This window comes from Sinohyriopsis cumingii, unplaced genomic scaffold (genome assembly GCF_028554795.1).
Source record: "Sinohyriopsis cumingii isolate HCF-2022 unplaced genomic scaffold, ASM2855479v2 utg002106l, whole genome shotgun sequence".
In the NCBI taxonomy this organism is placed as follows: domain Eukaryota; kingdom Metazoa; phylum Mollusca; class Bivalvia; order Unionida; family Unionidae; genus Sinohyriopsis; species Sinohyriopsis cumingii.
Window position 1 is genome coordinate 209,686 of NW_028316131.1, and position 18,978 is coordinate 228,663.

General features: G+C 33.5%; 1 protein-coding gene across 4 annotated transcripts in view; it reads right to left on the reverse strand.

The window, feature by feature from the left end:
* Positions 1-18,978, reverse strand: part of LOC149771138 (transient receptor potential cation channel subfamily M member-like 2) — a 69,493-nt gene that overhangs the window by 21,382 nt on the left and 29,133 nt on the right. For all 4 annotated transcript variants that reach the window (XR_016418406.1, XR_016418405.1, XM_089948806.1 and 1 more), the window contains exons 8-12: positions 16,989-17,056; positions 13,198-13,417; positions 9,280-9,408; positions 4,826-5,080; positions 1,911-2,085 (exon numbers count right to left, since the gene is read on the reverse strand). Coding sequence is in view for 2 of the 4 variants with exons in the window: in XM_089948806.1 (XP_089804932.1) it covers positions 1,911-2,085; positions 4,826-5,080; positions 9,280-9,408; positions 13,198-13,417; positions 16,989-17,056 (847 nt within the window). In the remaining 2 variants the exon portion in view is untranslated. The remainder of the gene's footprint in view (positions 1-1,910; positions 2,086-4,825; positions 5,081-9,279; positions 9,409-13,197; positions 13,418-16,988; positions 17,057-18,978) is intronic.

The window sequence follows — 18,978 nt, forward strand, 5'->3', positions numbered from 1 at the left end:
TATTCATTCTGCGTCATCTTAGAGTGACATTTTCCGTCAAGGTTTGGATATGATATTCATGATATGAACTGTGATGTCCTAGTATGTCCTTTTCATGTGAAGAGAAAATTCCATTGGATTCGGCTATTAGCTGGAGCTCGTCTTTGTGATCCACTGTTCCTCATGGACAATGGTCGCGTCTTAAGTAGACCTATCTTTATCGCTACCATTAAGGCTGTTTTGCTGAGGTTAGGTGATGATTCACATCACTATAATGGAGAGACCGTCCACATCGGGGAAGCTACCAGTGCTGCTAAGGTAGGAATTCCAGACCATCGGATCCCGCCCTGGGGCGATGATCTTCTAAAGTGTATTGTTGAGACATTTAGGTGCACCCCGCTAGATTTAGCTATATGTAGAAGCAGATGTTACAGCGTGCGCCTCACTTGTCTGTTTACACTTGTGTCGATCAATGCAATATTCCGCTTCTTCACTTTGTGAGACCATCATACATTATTGGAACACCTCAGATAAATTTGTATAGCTGTACATGTCAGTCATTCATTTTCACATTCTATGTTACATTCTCATTTCTGCTGTATCTTTTGTTTGTGGACATGTGAATTCCAAGCTGGTTATCTAATACAGATATCTAATATTGATACCTTTAGCCACACCAGGATTATCAGGCGGTTCGAAACCTAGTGCACGCATTTTCCACGCTATGGTATTCTCAGTCATTATTATCTTTATTTATCCTTACATTTCCTTAAATTGAGGGACTTCGTTTCAGTCGCAATGTTTTATAGTCGTAAGGGCTCCCTTCAGTTCGTTTGGGTCATTGCCAAGTTTCACGCTTTCACAACTTCGCTTTTGACCCCCAATTTGTGTCTGTACTTAAATGTGTACTCAACTATTATGCCCATATACTTCATATCCGCTTCCTACGGTGCATATATGGTGTATCGTCTTATGTTTGTTATCATATCAACCATCAGGATTAATTATCGAGTTCGGTTGTCAGTGTCCCTATATACCTCGTATCAGCCCCATGCGGCTCCACCTACAGGTGTCGGACACTCTTCAGAACCCTACAAACTCCCCCAAGTCTCTTTTCCTGAGGTATTCTTATAAAACAAATTCAGAACTCGGCTGGTGCAGTGTGCTGTAACTGGATTTGCCCCCATTATGCCAAAGATTATTTATATTTACAATAAAGTTTATAATGAACCTATGTATTGTGTTTTATTTAAACTTCTACCATAATGACCGTATGTTCAGTTTGAATAACCGCAGATGATGTATTGGTTAATGCCGTAAAGTTGAAATTCACATTTGGATGGCTTTTTTATTTATGTGGTAGTGAAACTGATTTCTTATATTGTTGGAGATACTACACTTTACTCGATATTAAGTACAATAAATGGTATTCGCGCCGTATTAGCATGGCTAGATATGTGATAATTCCTTTAGTACTTATATGTTGACTAGTTGATCAGTTTCAGAGGATTTGTAAGAAGTCAAACGTTTCCATCAAGGTAAACATGTTTGATCATGTTGCACGTCATGTTCATCAACTGTTATCAATACAAACGCTTGATTAAGTGGGTAAGATAACAGCTGATGAGCTCAAAGTAAAGTCAGGCTGGCATATTAACGAGCCGTCTGTAACTCTTCTAATGTTGGTCTGGTTCTCTGGCCAACGTCATTGATTCTAATATGTTAATTTGGATCCCGATTGGAACACAGCAAAGATATCATATGAATCAGACATCAAATATTTTCTTACTGTTAACCTCTTGTTTGAAATTGATACTTTACATGTCATTCAAGTAAGCCTTTTGACAAATTTATAATGATTTAATCGACTGTGGATAGATAAATAAATGAATATATAGAGAGAAAATACCTATGAGAAAATGTAACTATACCTTCAACTTCATCCAACATGAACTCTCCATAAATATTCCAGTATGGACGCCGGAATATAACCCTCAAAGAGTTAAGACTGATTTCGGTATTTGGGTACAATATGGCATGAGAAGCAATTGCATAAGCCACAATAAAAATCAGCAACATCACAAAAAAAGAGGTTAGATTTCCAACCTGAAAATATTTGTATTAAATATCAAGATAAAACCTTGAAAGTTGATTCAATATGAATTTTGAGAAACATTTTGTTCATCTAATATAACATACTTTACATAAATTGTAGTAGTATAAATCATTACTAATCTTCGTTTTGATCACCGTAAACTTTAAAATGAAATATTATTGAGCAGAAATATAATTCGTCACGCGATAGTATATCGAAACATTCTAAAGTAAGCGTCTAACTGAAATAAGTACAAAACGAAACATAATCCTGTAATCCTTCTAAATAGGGTTTAATTTATTAAATCATTAAAATGATACTGTGTACAAAACTAGATTCATGATGAAACTTGATATGGCAGGACAAACCTACATGCCATGATGGGGCAGGACTTGGCATGACATATGTAACAGTATGGTACATAATATTGCATGCCATCTCTGACATATTGGGATGATATTCCTGACATAATAGAACATGATCTGGCAGGACATACGTGACTGATGGTAATTCAATGGGCTGTCATATGTACCCTCTCCACATAATATATCATTGGAATATACAATAGTATAGCCCCAGTTCCAGTTGGTTATAAGCGTTGATTAGTTTTGGGAACTGGCCAAAAGTGGCAAGCCAATGTCACAGATAGTAACTAGCACAATCTAATTCTTCGCAATAGTTAATCATAAAAATCGCTGAAATTATTTCCAAAATTGTTAATGTCGATATTTTTGGGGAAGTGATGAAACAAGAATAATAGGAACAAATATGCTGGTTGATCGATAACACCCGTATCATACATTTGCTCTGAAGATTAAATATAACTGACTTAATAAATGATAAACTTACACTTATCTATTTGCATGTACTTAAATTTGAATTACACTCAACATAATAACACATACATTTGATATACCTCAGATCGTGATTTATTTGTTGTACACTTCCTTCGGTACATCACATGTCAATGATTGTCAAAAGAACACTACACGAGTCTACATCTAGATATTTAAAACGTTGTCCCAGAAAGAGAACTGTACGTTATTATGCTAACGAAACAATGAAGAATTTAAATTGCAATTCATAGTTAAGCCCTATACGTGATTTTAACACGACAGAAGGCTGCCCACCCTTACGTATATGCTGTCACCCTTGATCTACCGTAATAAGCACGATACATATACTATATTAATTACTTTGCGTCGCGTTGTCTCAGGACAATTCGGTTCGCATCCGTTATTAAAGTAAACACTGCTAGAGCCAAATAATAAGCACTTAATCGTGTTCTTAAATAAGCGATACCAGATGTCTCAATGATAGCTGATGATTCGCAACAAGAATTTTCTTTCCTGAGCTGAAGATGGCATGTTATATTTATCATGCAGACATTGAAACTAAATTCGAGAAACTTAAATCACGGATTTTACTGAAAAAGACGTATGTAATTGGCTTTAATACTGCCACCTGAATAATTCATCAAAATAACTTATGAATATATTGGGAGATATTGTTATCTTTATTGAGAGAATACTTTTTTGTCCAAATCTTGAAAACATAATTTTGTTTGTGGCGTATATGTTGGTGCAGCATACAGTTTGGACACGCAATTGTTAAATTACTTTTTTCAAAGCACAATACATTTAGGGAAATATCAACTCAGTACCGTGTATCTTTAGAATATTTTTTGGACACTTCCATGGATTTGAACTGTATGTTTGTTCAATTAACTGACCAGTTAGCTAAGTGGTTTATTAAACATGCAAGCTTTGGAAAATATGGTCTATTTACCAGTGACGACTGTGGTTTTAATTTTGCAGTTCAACTAAGTAAATACTGACACGAACTGCATTGCAAGTCGGAATAACCATACGACGATATCCACTACCCAACTATAATAGTTTAAAGGGGATTGTATTTAATCATCCTAAAAGAAATAGTACATAAGGGTGAAAAATATACATTTTAGTTGCTTGCATACTGCTGGTTTGATTGTAGGTTTCGTGTTTGTGCCATTGACACTTATTTGTCGTTTCTGATACTAGTCATTTTTCTCTGACAAAGACCCAAGAAAATAAATTTCGTGGTGTTTGATTGTTTACGACTAACGAATCCATTGTTTCCATCATTACAGAAAAATAAAGTATACACTCATCGAATTGTTAGATTGATAACTGCAAAACTGATTTTGATGAGATTCGTTACTATTAGAGAGAGAATGGGTGATGACCATTGAAGATATACATGAGAAGAAAAGATGAAACTTCAGCACAAAAAATAGTATAACTTGTATTTCCAAAGTAGCAAATAAGAAGGAATCTAGTACTGTATTCGAATATCCAAAATGGCGAAGTTTCATGACAATCCTCCTGGTTGTTGTAGATGAATAGAGATACCTAAATTGTGCGAATGAACAGATGGATAAGAAACATCAGGAATCACAAAAACTCTTATAGTCTATGACTATGACACAACGAATGAAACCCCATCATAAATTGTATCTTAACGTACCTGAGTCGATCATGATCACAATCTGTTTTTCTTAAGAACCAAAGAAACAAGAAATTATTGCCTTTGAAATCCAACCTTTAAATAATATTTTTGCCAAATGAACATATTGGTAACTTAATGTGTTTGATGATACATTATGATGACACCTTGTTATTACAGAAGGCAAACATATAAGCATTGTATTTATTGTCAAATGTAAAAACTAGAACTGAATAATTTTAAGATAATATATAACTCACATACCATGCGAATAATCATCACTAGCTTAGGTCCAAGTTCCTTGCTCATTGAAAATATTTGTAGCAGTCTCAGGCAAAATGTAACCAGATTAACGCCAAGGGCAACACGAGCAATTTCAAACGTTAATGGATGTGGAATATACTTCAAAATCATTCCGATCACAAACAACAATATTATGAAGATGTCTGCCTTATTCCAGCCATCTGCTATGTAACGTTTGAGTTTTGTCTCCGTTTGCATGAATGTTGCTGCAATCACCTGTTGGAAGAGTGGTTTAATTAGAGTCGCATGCAACTATGTATGTTAAACACGGTTCTGAATATTAAGTGATTACTATGGTAATAATCTTATAGACTTTCAAATACCTTAAGAAACTTGTGTATGACATATTATAACCTTCTTGATGATAATATTTAATTTAAGATAAAGTCAATAATGATTCAGATAATGGGAATATCCTAACGACATTTAAACTTTCGGTTGACATATCTGCTTTTTACAAGTATAACTACATACAGGAAAACAGTACTATAACAAAACAGAAGCTACATTTTGAAATTACTATGATGATCATCAGTATATGCAAAGACGATGGGGTACTGTACGTCAACCCAGGTTCTAATAAAATTATAGAATGTGAGGATGGTATCAGTTGCATGCATCTGGAAATAAAATTATGTAGGTAAATGAAAATTATATACATGTTATATATCGCATATGTTTTACTCATGTATAATATTCACTGCAAAGCATGAATTAATCACAATTCTTGCTTACTGGAAACGTCAGTTTAATTAAATATCCCATCAAAGGATACTTTTCTCTGTAAAGCAAACCAATAAGAAAAGAGTCCTAGCCGTTAAGTATGTTCCATATCAACACACAAATCAGCCAATAAAAGTTTATCTATCCATTGAGTATCCTCAATCGACCACGTTAATTTTGGGATAATAATAATAATAATAATAATAATAACAATAATAATAATAATAATAATAATAATAATAATACTTTATTTATGTAGGTGGACTAAACAAGCTTGAGGCTCTCTTAAGAAAATAACATAATAATATACATCATTCAACATGTTTATAGTAATTACTGTTTAGTTTAAAATCTATTTTGTATTATAAACAAAAAATTCTAACTGTTTGTAGCAAGTGTATAATCATAATATTTCGTCTTGTTATGTTTCTGCATATTTTGTTTGCAGTGGAAATGTATTTCATGGGTCATTACCAGTTTCTATAATCTTTTCATCAATGGGTATTTCCTTCATCAATGAGTATTTCCATGGTTTTGGTAGATATTTACATCAATTTGTAAAGTTCTGATTAAGGCCTGAATAAATCCCGCGAACGCTTAGGTGCAGATCAATGTAGACATTTATGTTTTAGTATGGTTTGATTTGAGTCTCTAGGGCACATACACAAAATAGAGTATTTAGAGCCTAGGAAATTAGAGTAAAGTACCATGTTCAAGTACACACCATAATAGCTAACTCAAACTGGACCGAAAATATAGTCGAACACGCACCCTTTCGGTCGTGAGTTCAGCATTTTAAGCACCGAGCCACCGCAGCTCTTGATAGAAGAACTCAACATAGTACAACAATACAAATGATTTATAATAATACATATTCTGTAATTGAGGTACACTGCGGAAAGTATTATCTGGTATCAGTACAAGAATACACGATGAACATTGGTTCAAAAAATTCAATTCAAGCAAATAGTGACATTTCTTTATTAAATATTCTACTTGACAGAATTCATTTTGAAAAGTATTTCAATCCTTTCTTGTGGTTTAGTAGATATGAATGTTTCTGGTCCAGTTAACAATTTTGAATTCCTAAGATTGGTTAACCCAAACTCACTGAAGTCAAACAACATTTCGTCAATTAAATATTCTGTATGTGGTAAAGCTACATCTATACGTCTTGCATGATTAACTGGGTCGTCAGGATCAACACGCCCCTATAGCCTTCTAAAAGTGTTAATAATATAATTTTAGTCACGAACCTGTTTTCAATTGTTCAAGGACCTTAATACTTAGCCTGAGGAGAACAGGTAGACAGACATACAGACCTTTATCACCAGGCTGCAATATTTGTTTCATAAGTTTCTGTCATACCGTAATTACGTTCTTTACTGAGTAGCGTAAATATCAGATCTTGCTACTTCACAACCCTTTGATAGTTAATGTTTGTAATCAGAGATAAAGACTTGGAACACTCATTTGAAAGAATGTTCTCAGTTTAGATTATAGTCATGACTTTGCGAACAAGCAGATAAACATTGTCGAGAACCTCCTAATATCCAAAGGAAATATAAACAGGTATTTAAGAATATGACATTATCTTACACACCCACAATCCTGGACATAAGTACTGTGCAAAATGTTATCTATAAATAATCATTAGCTTAAATACAATCTAAAATCATGGACAAACGTTACGCAAACAATACAGATTTGCGAAACTATGAAAAAGCATTTATTCCCGTGGGAATTACACTAAGAGATACCACAAAACAAAAAGCACAATAATAGAAATCAGGTTTTTTCTCAACGGTTGTCAGTTTTGATGGGTTTCATTAGTAAGAGAGACATAACTTAAATTCAAGCTAATTAATATATTATATGTGCACAATGTTACAAGATACTTTCAACGCAACAATTATATAAGGCTAATTATATAACCCTTTTCAACTGACAAAAATATTATTTGCCACAAAATAAACTGAAACATTTTATGTAATGGATAAAGTAATATGCAACTGAAATATTGAACAGCTTAATAAAAAACACGGATAATTAGAATCATCTAGAGGCAGACTCGTTTTAAGTGACTCATAATATGAGATAATGGTGTTAAATATAATGTGACCTTTAATTTAAATTACATTTTACGGTTTGCCACTCAAATGCTAATATCAGGAAAACAAAATCGAGTGGAAATGATCTCATACCTTAAGGACTGTCATACCGTAATTGGTAATTAATCTGACTTGCAGATCTTGGGTTGTAAATTTTAGTGTTGTATAACAGGACGTTTACAAACAATTAAGCTCAATTTATATTTCTTTTGATGATTATTTTACGCTCACATTTTCTCCGTTCACTTTACATTGTCAGAATCGTTCAGTATTTTAGATATTGCACACCTTCATATTGCACTCACGCGCAGGACACATGCTTTATTAGTGTATTAGAAACTACTTTGTAAACAAACCATGTACACTCGTGTAGCAGACGCTTTACGTTTTGGTTGATTAAATTTGTTTTTGAGTGAACTAAAGTAAATGTTTCGTAGACTACCACATACCAGCTGCTTTGCTACATTCCGTGTTAACTTTTTCATACAATGTTTCGGATTTTGGCGATACACGCCAGAATTCATAGAATTGCTGAGTACGTACAAATAACATGCAAGTTACAGGGCATAAACTGTCTTCTTTTGCTGGTAATAACAATAGCAAAAGATATTCTTACTGTTTTACATCCTGAATTTTCTCAAAATGTACTTTCTTAGTTTTGCAAATCCGAATAGCATACGCCATGTCATGGGTTCTCAAGCTTGATGACACATTTCGAAATTTTTCTATAATTTCGACTATATTCCAAGCGCAATTACATTCTACTTACTGCACTCAAAATTAAATAAACATTATATTCCATAGCGTCCTTTTGATAATTGTAATTGAAAGACTTCATATTTTCCAGCATTATGATTTCAAACATTCAATGGCAGAACAAAAAAACAAAAAACAAAAAAAAAACACTTGCAGATGTCAACACGCTGCTCCGTCGTCGCTGAAATCCGATGTACTTCATATAGAATTGGCACATAAATCCAGTCCATAATCACATTATTTCGTAGAAACGACAAAAAACACCAAAATCTATTCATTTCAGATCAAAAGGAAAAGTTGTTGCAATGCGCATCCATTCACCATATTACTAAATTTTCAATTATAAGCAGACCACAACGCCATTTTCTTTTTAAAGTTATGTCTAGCGTGCGGCCAAGTTCAAATTTATCTGGGCGGAGTTATGTGCGCATTGATACTGTTCCTGTTGTGTAATGATGAATTTGCGCTTGTGTATTTAGTTTGGAATATGGGATACATTCAGTTATTTTGTTTTGTGTACTGTATTTTTGTTTACATAATTAAGCCTTAGGTAGAATAAGAAAATGAGCGTATAATAAAAAGTTTACTGCATTTGTGTGGGAAAATACGAACTTGTTTTGTTGAATGGATATACTGCACTACCAATGTCGTGCAGTATTTCCATCCAAAAATCTCCTTCATATTTTCCCATACCAGTGCAGTAACCTATAATTATTATATCGCATGTTATGTCTTACTAACAAAAATAATCGATTCGTTTTCAGAGATTAAAAATTCTTGTTCAGGGGAGATAACCGAAACTAAGTTTTGCAATATTATACAAACCTGTCTTATCTCTTCAATTGAAATGTTCAAAACCCATACAATCAGTATAATGTCCTCCACTGACAGATTTTGGTCAAACTTGCTGATTAGAATGTAGCTAAACAAACACAGAAAAGCCATATAGGATATCTGAAAATAAATGTATTAATATGTGTCATTCTGAACATATTCATGGTATATGATTAATATTGCATTTTCAGACTGTCTCTCTGTTGTGAGTTGAGATCCAGACAAGTTCTATTTAGTAAGTCTACTTTTAAACATTGACAAATCTTCTAAAACAGGGAACCAGTATATCCATATGACAACTATCACATATGTGCAGACTTGAATTTCATTACAAAAGCTTTAACACTACGTGTATTATATTTGATTATGTGTACTATAAACCCATCTGCAAACAGAACCTTCAGACCTATAATGAGTATTACATGTTGTGAAAAAGTTACCTGTGATATAATCAAATTAAAAATGATAATTACATATACTGATTACATGAACGCTCATTTATTCTGAGCAGATAAATTGAATTTATTTTAATTCAGAAGTATAATTAAGGACAGTGGTAGAGGCAGAAATTCCTTCACAAATTATCTTCTCATGCCAATGTAGGTAATTTTCTGCTAAGCATTGTAATTAATATTCCTTAGAAGATTGACCATAACTATCGATTTAAATATATTCGGAGGTGAATCCAATATCAGTCATACCCATAACAGCCTAAACTGCCTATGGCCTAGGTCATCTTCTATTGAGATGATGTCATGCTGTTGTTTTATTATCAAGATCCGCATCACCCAGATTTGTTGAAAGTCCACATCAGTGATAGGAACTCATGGTGCCCAAGTGGTCTAAAGCGCTCATCTTTACAGACCACTGACACTTCATCTCTGTCTGTGTGGGTTGGATTCTCGGCTTCGGCCAAAGAAGATGAGAAAGCTTTTCAGTAGCTTCATGTGGGTTAGTAGTTTGTCCCCGACTCATTCTCCACCGGACATAATGTCCGCCATCTATAGCTTATCACGTGCTGGAAAATGGCATTGAACCCACAAAACCACAACCAATTGTGTTATATGCATTTAATTTGTTTCGTTTGTTAGTTTTATTAACTTTATTATTACATGCTACTGTAAAGGCTTCTTTTTAGAAGATGCTTATTGTAACCTGAGGTAAAGTAGAGAACTAAATAAGGTTGCAACTGTAAATACTTGGTCTTTCGTGCTTTAAGTTTTAGCAGAATCAAGTTGTTCAGTATTTTTTGCATTTCGAGCTAGAATATATTTTGTTCAAATTATTGAATTCAGGTGATTGTCACAGAATAAGGCAAGAAATAACTTGGTTTTACCTGAGAACGACTTGACCATTTTTCGTGGTACATGTGTACAACGTTACCAAGGGTGAACACTAGCATGTTTCTCGTCGAAAATTACGTGCGACGAGATACATTAAAACCACGATATGCACGAGTATTTTACCCTGAGTTTTACTCACTCTCCTATGGATTTAAGGTAGATTACATTTCTAACCGACACTGGTCGTTTTGGATCTTGTCAAGGAGTGAACATTCTGCATTGTGTTCTCCAGCCATAGGGGTAAGTGTTAAATTCATATTTTATTTGATATGTCAAGCTTATTCAGGTTTTGATGTCCTATCGTGTAATGATGCATTTATAAATATGCAGATTTGAAACGATGTGAACTTTGAATTGCAAGCTATTAGAGTTTAATTTATTGGATATATATATAAAGACTCCTTCAAAACCCATTATTATGACTAGTTTTGGCTTTATTGTAGCTTTTCAGGGCTGTTCAGGCCTGTTTAGAACTGACTGAAGCTGTTCAGGGCTATTCAGAACTGGCTGAAGCTGTTCATGGCAATTTAGAGCTGACTGAAGATGTTATGGGGTGACGGTAGCTGTTTAGAGCTGACTGTAGCTGTGTAGGGGTGACTGTAGCTGTTTAGTGCTGCTTGCTGTCTATACGTATGTGTATACGTATGTCTGTACACGTGGTGGAACCACGAATGTAGACGTAGATAATACAAGGGTGTTGTGTGCTGTATGTGCGTATGTCTATACGTATGTCTGTGCATGTGGTGGATCCGTTTAGGGTGTGAGCGGCCGATAAATGTGTGAGCCAACCCATGGACTCCGTGAAACTGTGTGGTTCATGAGTTTATGAATCATACGACTATACATGTGTCACGAGGCATATGTTTGTTCCAACTGATGTTTAAACTGAGTAAATTTCAATTGCATGAGATTATTTTGAATCTTAGTTTTATTACTGGTAATTATGTGAATCTCGCTTATATTGCATAATATAGGAGATTATGTAAATCTCGCTTACATTGCCCCATATTATTTGAAACATAACTGAATTCCTTGAGATTATTTGAATCTTAATCGTATTCCGTACGTGAAATCATGTGAATCTCTCTTGCGTGCATATTATTAATTGAAACGTATTTACAGTCCATGAGGTTATTTGAATCCATCTTTCCATATATTCGTTTTTCAATTTGTGAATGTTTGTATGTTTGTGTGGAGTGATTGGATCAATCGTATGTTGAGAGCGTGAGAAAATCATTGTATTTATAATATATATATTTCATTTTATAAATTTCCATCGTCCATCACATTGTGTTTGCGTTATTCATTTAATCCAAAAAAACACACTCGATTACAATTATGTTACAGTCATTATTTACTCTTCTGTGATACAATTCTTGAATAAAGACATTCACTTGAATTTATAGTGTATTCAATCCTTGTATCATATTACTGTAATTCAACAAAATACTGCTGACACATAAACACACTAAAATCTATTACAGGTATGTTATCGCCTTCAGTTTTCGGGATTTTTTCCGGACGTTTACTGAATTGTTTTAAGAACATAAAATTAATAGGACTTATGTAATTCTTGCATTATTTTCGGATTGAACTCGCAATACCGTAAGTTCTTTCTTCTCATTTTCACTTTGTCTTCTTGGAAATACATTCAAGTTTTACAAAGCTTGATATCTTTCACTCTTTTCTGTTTCTTATTTTAAGAGCATAGACTCGTAACAATTGTAAGATTTAACAAACGTTACCAGAACGGCTTTTCATTCTGACTGATGCCCATATGTGGTCAATCACTTTATCATTTACAATATTGCTGTGTAACGTATTTCGAAAATTATAGTTTTGTTCCTGTATTCTTCTGTCGGTGCTACTGAGATGTTTCACTTTTGTGTTAACTCCAGGAGAGTAGGATGTTGCATATCAGGAATACAACCAGCCAAATGACGACTCAAAATCATGGATGATGTATTCCTTTCATCAAAAAACATTTAATAATTGCATTTAACTAACTTCGTCGCCACAAAATGTACATTTATGAAAGATAAGCGGCCTCTGTCTGGTTTAATCAGCGCCCTTAACGCTCAACGCTCTTAACCTCAAAACTAATCTCTTTGCCACAATTTTTTAATTTAATATAGATATATCATACATTTATACTCAAAGTAAAAAAAGATTGATTTCATAAAATTCCAATTATTTTCAAATAAATGTTTCTTCATTCGGTGTCCATGTGTTGGAGTTCATTTCTAGCGTCTTGGTGTACTGTAGATTGGTTAAAAATGGATGCACTTATGAGACGACTGAGACGAGGTCGTGTGCGCTTGTACTTTAAATTTGACTAAACAATACATTCTTTTTTCTAACTTTTATGAATCATAAAACAAAAGCTGATGCACAAACTGCTATAGTCATAGAATTATTTGAAGCCAGAAAGCAGCAAACTTAAATATGAATAGAAAAGTAAGTGTGTAAAACCTATCTGCCGGTGCAAGATATGTAGGACGTCTCAGTCCATTCTGCTAATAACAGTTGCCAATATCCTATATATAAAGAAAAATACTGAACCTACCACATGTAATAAGAATGTAACAACAGGTGCTTTGTAGAAAAGTAGGATCATCTCCTTCATTCTTTTGAAATATTTGACTAACATTGTTTCTTGCACAGTTTTCGTCACCTCTCTATTATCACTTCCTGAATCATCATTCGACTCATCTCTGATATCATCTTCTGAATCATCCCTCGTTTCCTCTCTGAAATCAGTTCCTATATCATCTTTTGTCTCCTGTCTAAAAGCAAATTAATTGTTTTCTTTGAAATTCATACTTTCATGAAAGTAAAACTGCAGTCTGCAAGGTCTCGAGTCAAAATATGTATACTGATCTGGGTCTATGCAGTCTGCCACTATTTATGAATAGCACAAACAATATAAACCATAGTATTATATGCTCATTGTTTTCTCCGTTAACTTTACATTGTCAGATTCGTGCAATATTACCCGATACTGAACTCGCATGCAAATACACATATTGCATTTACGTGCATAAAGGAACTAATTTCTATTGCAAACAAACAATGGACACAGACGCCATCACTTTTGATTTGTAAACAAATCATGTACACTCGCGTAATAGGTGCTTTACGTTGTGGTTCTTTAAATTTGTTTCAAAATGAAGTAAAGCAGATGTTTCGTGGACTGCCACATATCAGCTGCTTTGGGAAATTCCGCGTTACCTTTTTTGATACAATTTAAGTTAGGTATACTATAGACACAAGAATTGGTCCTTACAACTGACATACAAGTGACAAAACACATACTGTCTTCTTTAGCTGGTGACAAGAATGGCAAAACATATACTTACAGTTTTACATCCTGAATTTCATAAAAATGTACTTTCTTAGTTCTGGAAATCGTAATTACATGAGCCATGACATAGGTTCTCAATCGTGATTAAACATTTCGAAATTGTAAAGTACTTTCGAATATCAGTGCAATTAAATCCTCCTTATTGCCCTTAAAATGAAATCAGCATTAAATTCCAAAGCGTCTCTTTGATATTTGCAACTGAAAGACTTCATATTTTCCCCACATTATGATTTCAAACATTCAATGCCAGAAACAGAAACACATTTGCAGATGTCAACACGCTTCTCCCTGTTTCTTCAATCCGATGTATTTCACCTGGAATTGTCTCATATAAATCCAGCCTACAATCATCAAATTTTATAGAATCGAAAAAATACCAAAATCTATTCATTCCAGATCAAATGGAAAAGTTGTTGCAATGCGCATTCATTCACAATATGACTCCAAAATTCAATTTAAACTAGACACGCCATTTTCTTTCGAACGTTATGTCGAGCGCGCGGCTAAGTTCAAGTTTATATGGACAAAGTTATGCGTGCAGTAATAATGCTGTTGTTGTGTAATGATGAATCTACACTTGTGCATTTAGTTTGGAATACGGCATACATTCATTTACTTTGTTTCTCGTAGTGTATTTTGTTAATATAATTAAGCCTTAGATAGAATAAAAAAATGAGCATATAATAAAAATGTTACTGCATTTGTATGGGAAAATATGAAGTCGTTTTGTCGGATGGATATACTGCACTCCCAAGGTCGTACAGTATTTCCATTCGAAAATCTCGATCATAATTTCCCATACAAATGCAGTAATCAGATCAGAGTTATTGTATATGAGGCTGGCCTTGTCCTATGAGCGAATATGTATTTACAAATGATAATAATAAAAGTGATAATAATAATCATTATTATACATGTGTGTTTTATGTATGTATACTTGTATACATACATACATATATATATATATATATATATATATATATATATATATATATATATATATATATATATATATATATATATATATATATATATGCAATAATGTGTCAAATGATGAATTGATGAATGATGCATTCAATTCCTTTATATTTTGTGTTACGTACAGATGTCTTTAACTTAAATATATAAATCTTCATAGAAAGTAAGCAATTAATATCTAAAACCAATATTACATTAACTTTAATCTATTAAAGTTGAGTATATTATATATAATCACTATGCTTAGAGTGGGGAACTTGACAATCAGAGCTAGTACGGGAAGATATGCACGCATCTGCTATGAGGAAAGATTGTGTCAAATTTGTAAAGTTAACATCGAAAATGAATTTCATTGCATCAATACTTGTCCGCTATATGGAGAAATATGACGAACATACTTGCTCACCTTTGGCTATAAAAATCAAACTTTTAATAAATGTAGGTCCTTTATATCCATAGATACTAGCAAAATTATGATAACTAATTTAGCAATGTTTACTATAAACGTTTTGAAGATTAGAGAAACCGTTTCATCAAAGACTCCTGGTACACAAGACTTTAGGTCAATCTCACAAATCTTGCACACAAGTTTTAGGTTTACCCTTAAATATGTCTGTTTGATTACTGTACAGTAGATACTTGTATCTCACCAATATCCGAAAATAACAATAATCATTACTTTCATGTATATTACTTGTCATAAATACGATGTTCGTTTGTTATTTACTATAACATATTTTTGTTCCGCATGATGTATGCATTTGTATCATAGTCCAATGGCCTATATAGCAAATAAACACTATTATTAGTAGAGTATTAAGAACTTACTTGTTAATTAAAAAACCCTACAATCGGATTGATTGCCAGCTCGTTGACATATATAAAGTGCATGAAGGTTCTAAATAATATTTACATACAATATGATAATCTGATTTTTAATTACTGTCAAAATCTGAGGATGGCTGCTACAAACCTTACATTAACGAAGCTTTTATGTCCCATCACTGTCTAATCAAAGTTCAATCATGACAACAGTAGATAATAATTATAGGCAAAACAAAACTTTAAACAATGACCATCTAACTAAAGTGTAAACAATTACTCTGACCTCTGATCTCTATGGCGTTAACCCTCTTCTTTTCCTTTTATGCGTCCGTGCGCTAAGCTTGATTATGACCGTCTTTTATACTCGGCAGATATCGTCTTTTAAACACTATGTACATTAAGCTAACAAGAGATGGATAAGAAAATCTTCAAACTTGCATTCATTACTTCAACATTCTTTCACAAAAAGCAAAATAAATTAATTGCATTAATTTTAATGTAGTTACGTACTAAAACTTGGCTGAAGTTCAGTGTGCGACAAACAGATCATTTTGCAGTGATGGAAACTGCTAAATGTATGGATTCTTGAGTGCATTCCGAGTCGAAAAGGTTGTTGGTTAGTTGCTTTTACAAATTCGTATTCTCGCTGTTATTGTTGAAGTGTAAATTAGTTCTAGATAATCAGTGAATCAATGACTATTTTATTATTTCTTGTATGGGTAGATTAATCTTAGGTACAAAAGTGAACTTTACTTATTGACTGCATCAGTTCTCATGTTCTCGTCAATACACATTCAGACGATGCGTATTATCATTATCGTAGCAATTTTATTCACTTTTCTCTGAAAGCTAAAATGTGTTGGAACGTCATGGAAAGTTTATATGTCAGAGTAAACCTAATTATTAGCACCCTATCTTAGAAAAAAAGCAAACATCAATCTGCGTTCGGACGTTTTCTGGTTTATGAGAGTTACATCAATATCTACAATATGCCATTTTCAAGAATTAATCATTATGCTTAATTGTAGGATGGAAACGTACACCCTCTGGATCATAATTGTCTGCGAATTACTCGATACAGCCTCAGGTATGATTTTAAAGTTTGACTCTTACGTGGATTAGTCCTATCCTTTCCCTATGCATGATGGCTTTTTTTTACTGACTTCTGATGCACCAGTACAATTACTTACGACTGAAGGGAAGGATGGCTTTGTTGTAAACTCACATTTGGACTAGATTCGTCCGTCGCTTGATCTTCCTAGAAATGTCAAGAAAAATAAGTAACCATTAAATTTGGGGTAATCTGCCTTTGTATAATAAAAGATTTGTTAATTGTGCGGCTTGATATATATATTACATTACGAAGACATCAACTCATATAATATGCATACATATATATATATATATATATATATATATATATATATATATATATATATATATATATATATATATATATATATATATATATATATATATATATATATATATATATGTGTGTGTGTGTGTGTGTGTGTTATTAGGATTGGCGGGTCAACGCTGTAAGGCTGAGAGGTAATGATCTAACACCGTGAGAAATGAATTTATTGCTCCAATTCATAACACTGAACTTCTGTGTGTTTCTTTTTATTGTATATCCCATTGCTACTCATGCGGTCTTTTATGATTTTTAATGGAAAAGAAATAGTCATGCATTTAGATTTGTATGCAAGATTTTGTACAACATTCTGATAAACTCCATGCACAGAAACGAGGTTAGGCTAAGATATATACTGTTCAGTTGCGTCATCGGTTTGCCTGCACTTAAGACCTTAAGGATATTTTAAAGAAGGAACTTCTAAACAATATTGATTTACTCATTTATATTTTCTGCTTGAACAGTAGCAATATCTTAAATGTACCAAACATACGGTACCCTGAGTGCACCCGAGTAATACAAAGGTCTCAACAGAATTGTAAAAAAGACGTGTGATTAGGGTTTTTAACGTAGCTTTAACATATGTTCACTCATATCGCTACGATGTCTGCAATGTTGTAGTTTATAGTGATGTCTAGCACTGTGGCATCATGTATCACACATGTAACATGATGTCCCACCCTGTCACATTATCCTGACACCAGGCCGACAAGTCCTAACACTAACCTCTTAAAGTGAGGCAGCTGTTTTGTAACCTTTTTATAAGTTTTTGGTATGACTCGGCTGGGGATTGAACCACGATCTCCGAGGCGGACGCTCTAACCACTAGGCCACCTGAGCGGTCGAACTGTCAAACAACGTGATACGTCTACCTTTATGATACAATGTTTATCACTTTTATCCTCAGGTTTATTAAAAGAATTTGATTCGTCAATAATATTAATAGACAAATCGAAAGTTTATTTCACTATAACGTATTTTTAATATAATTAAAAAATCAGCAGACCACATGTGTGAAGCTGGTATTGTTGATAGTTTTCATTGTGAACGTATTGTCATCACTGATCGAGATGGGAACGAAATCAACGGGTGCACGTTTCGTTTAATGTCTCTCCGCTTAGAGTCAGCAATTTGCGGTATTTACAAATTCATTTGAAAGTCAAATGCTGTAGCCGTAGTCACTGTCTTTTAATTATCTGTGTTTAACTTTACCTTAGCTTTTAAAAGCGTCTAATTCATATAACAAACCATCCAATTTCATTAAAGTAATCAGGTATTCATCAATTTAAGTGTCTTATTAAACATGGTGTTCAATTTTCTCTGAAAGCGGAGGGATGTCTAACTATGTGGTTAATTTTACATGACCACTTGTAAAAGAAAGTGTAACATTAACTCTCGTAGCACCGTCACCAGAGAACGTGATTTATTGCATTCGTCCAATTCAGCATAAGATATCGTTTCTTAAAAGCCGAAACGACATGTAACTGGGAAATGTAATAGCCATTATACTTTAGGACTAAGTTTTGCTTTCTATGTTAATGCAGGAATCGCTAGAATTGATTTATCAAATATGAATTAGGAATCGTAGAATGTGTTAATGAGTACGCATGAATGGGTTACGTATTGGTACTTGTGTGATTTTGTTTCGCATCAATCAGGTATGATTAAGATTTGCTACAAAAAATACTGTTCTCTTTCGTTATTGTTCTTTTCATTGAGGGAAGTACAGTAGCACTGACTTTCATATAAGAATAAACAAAGAA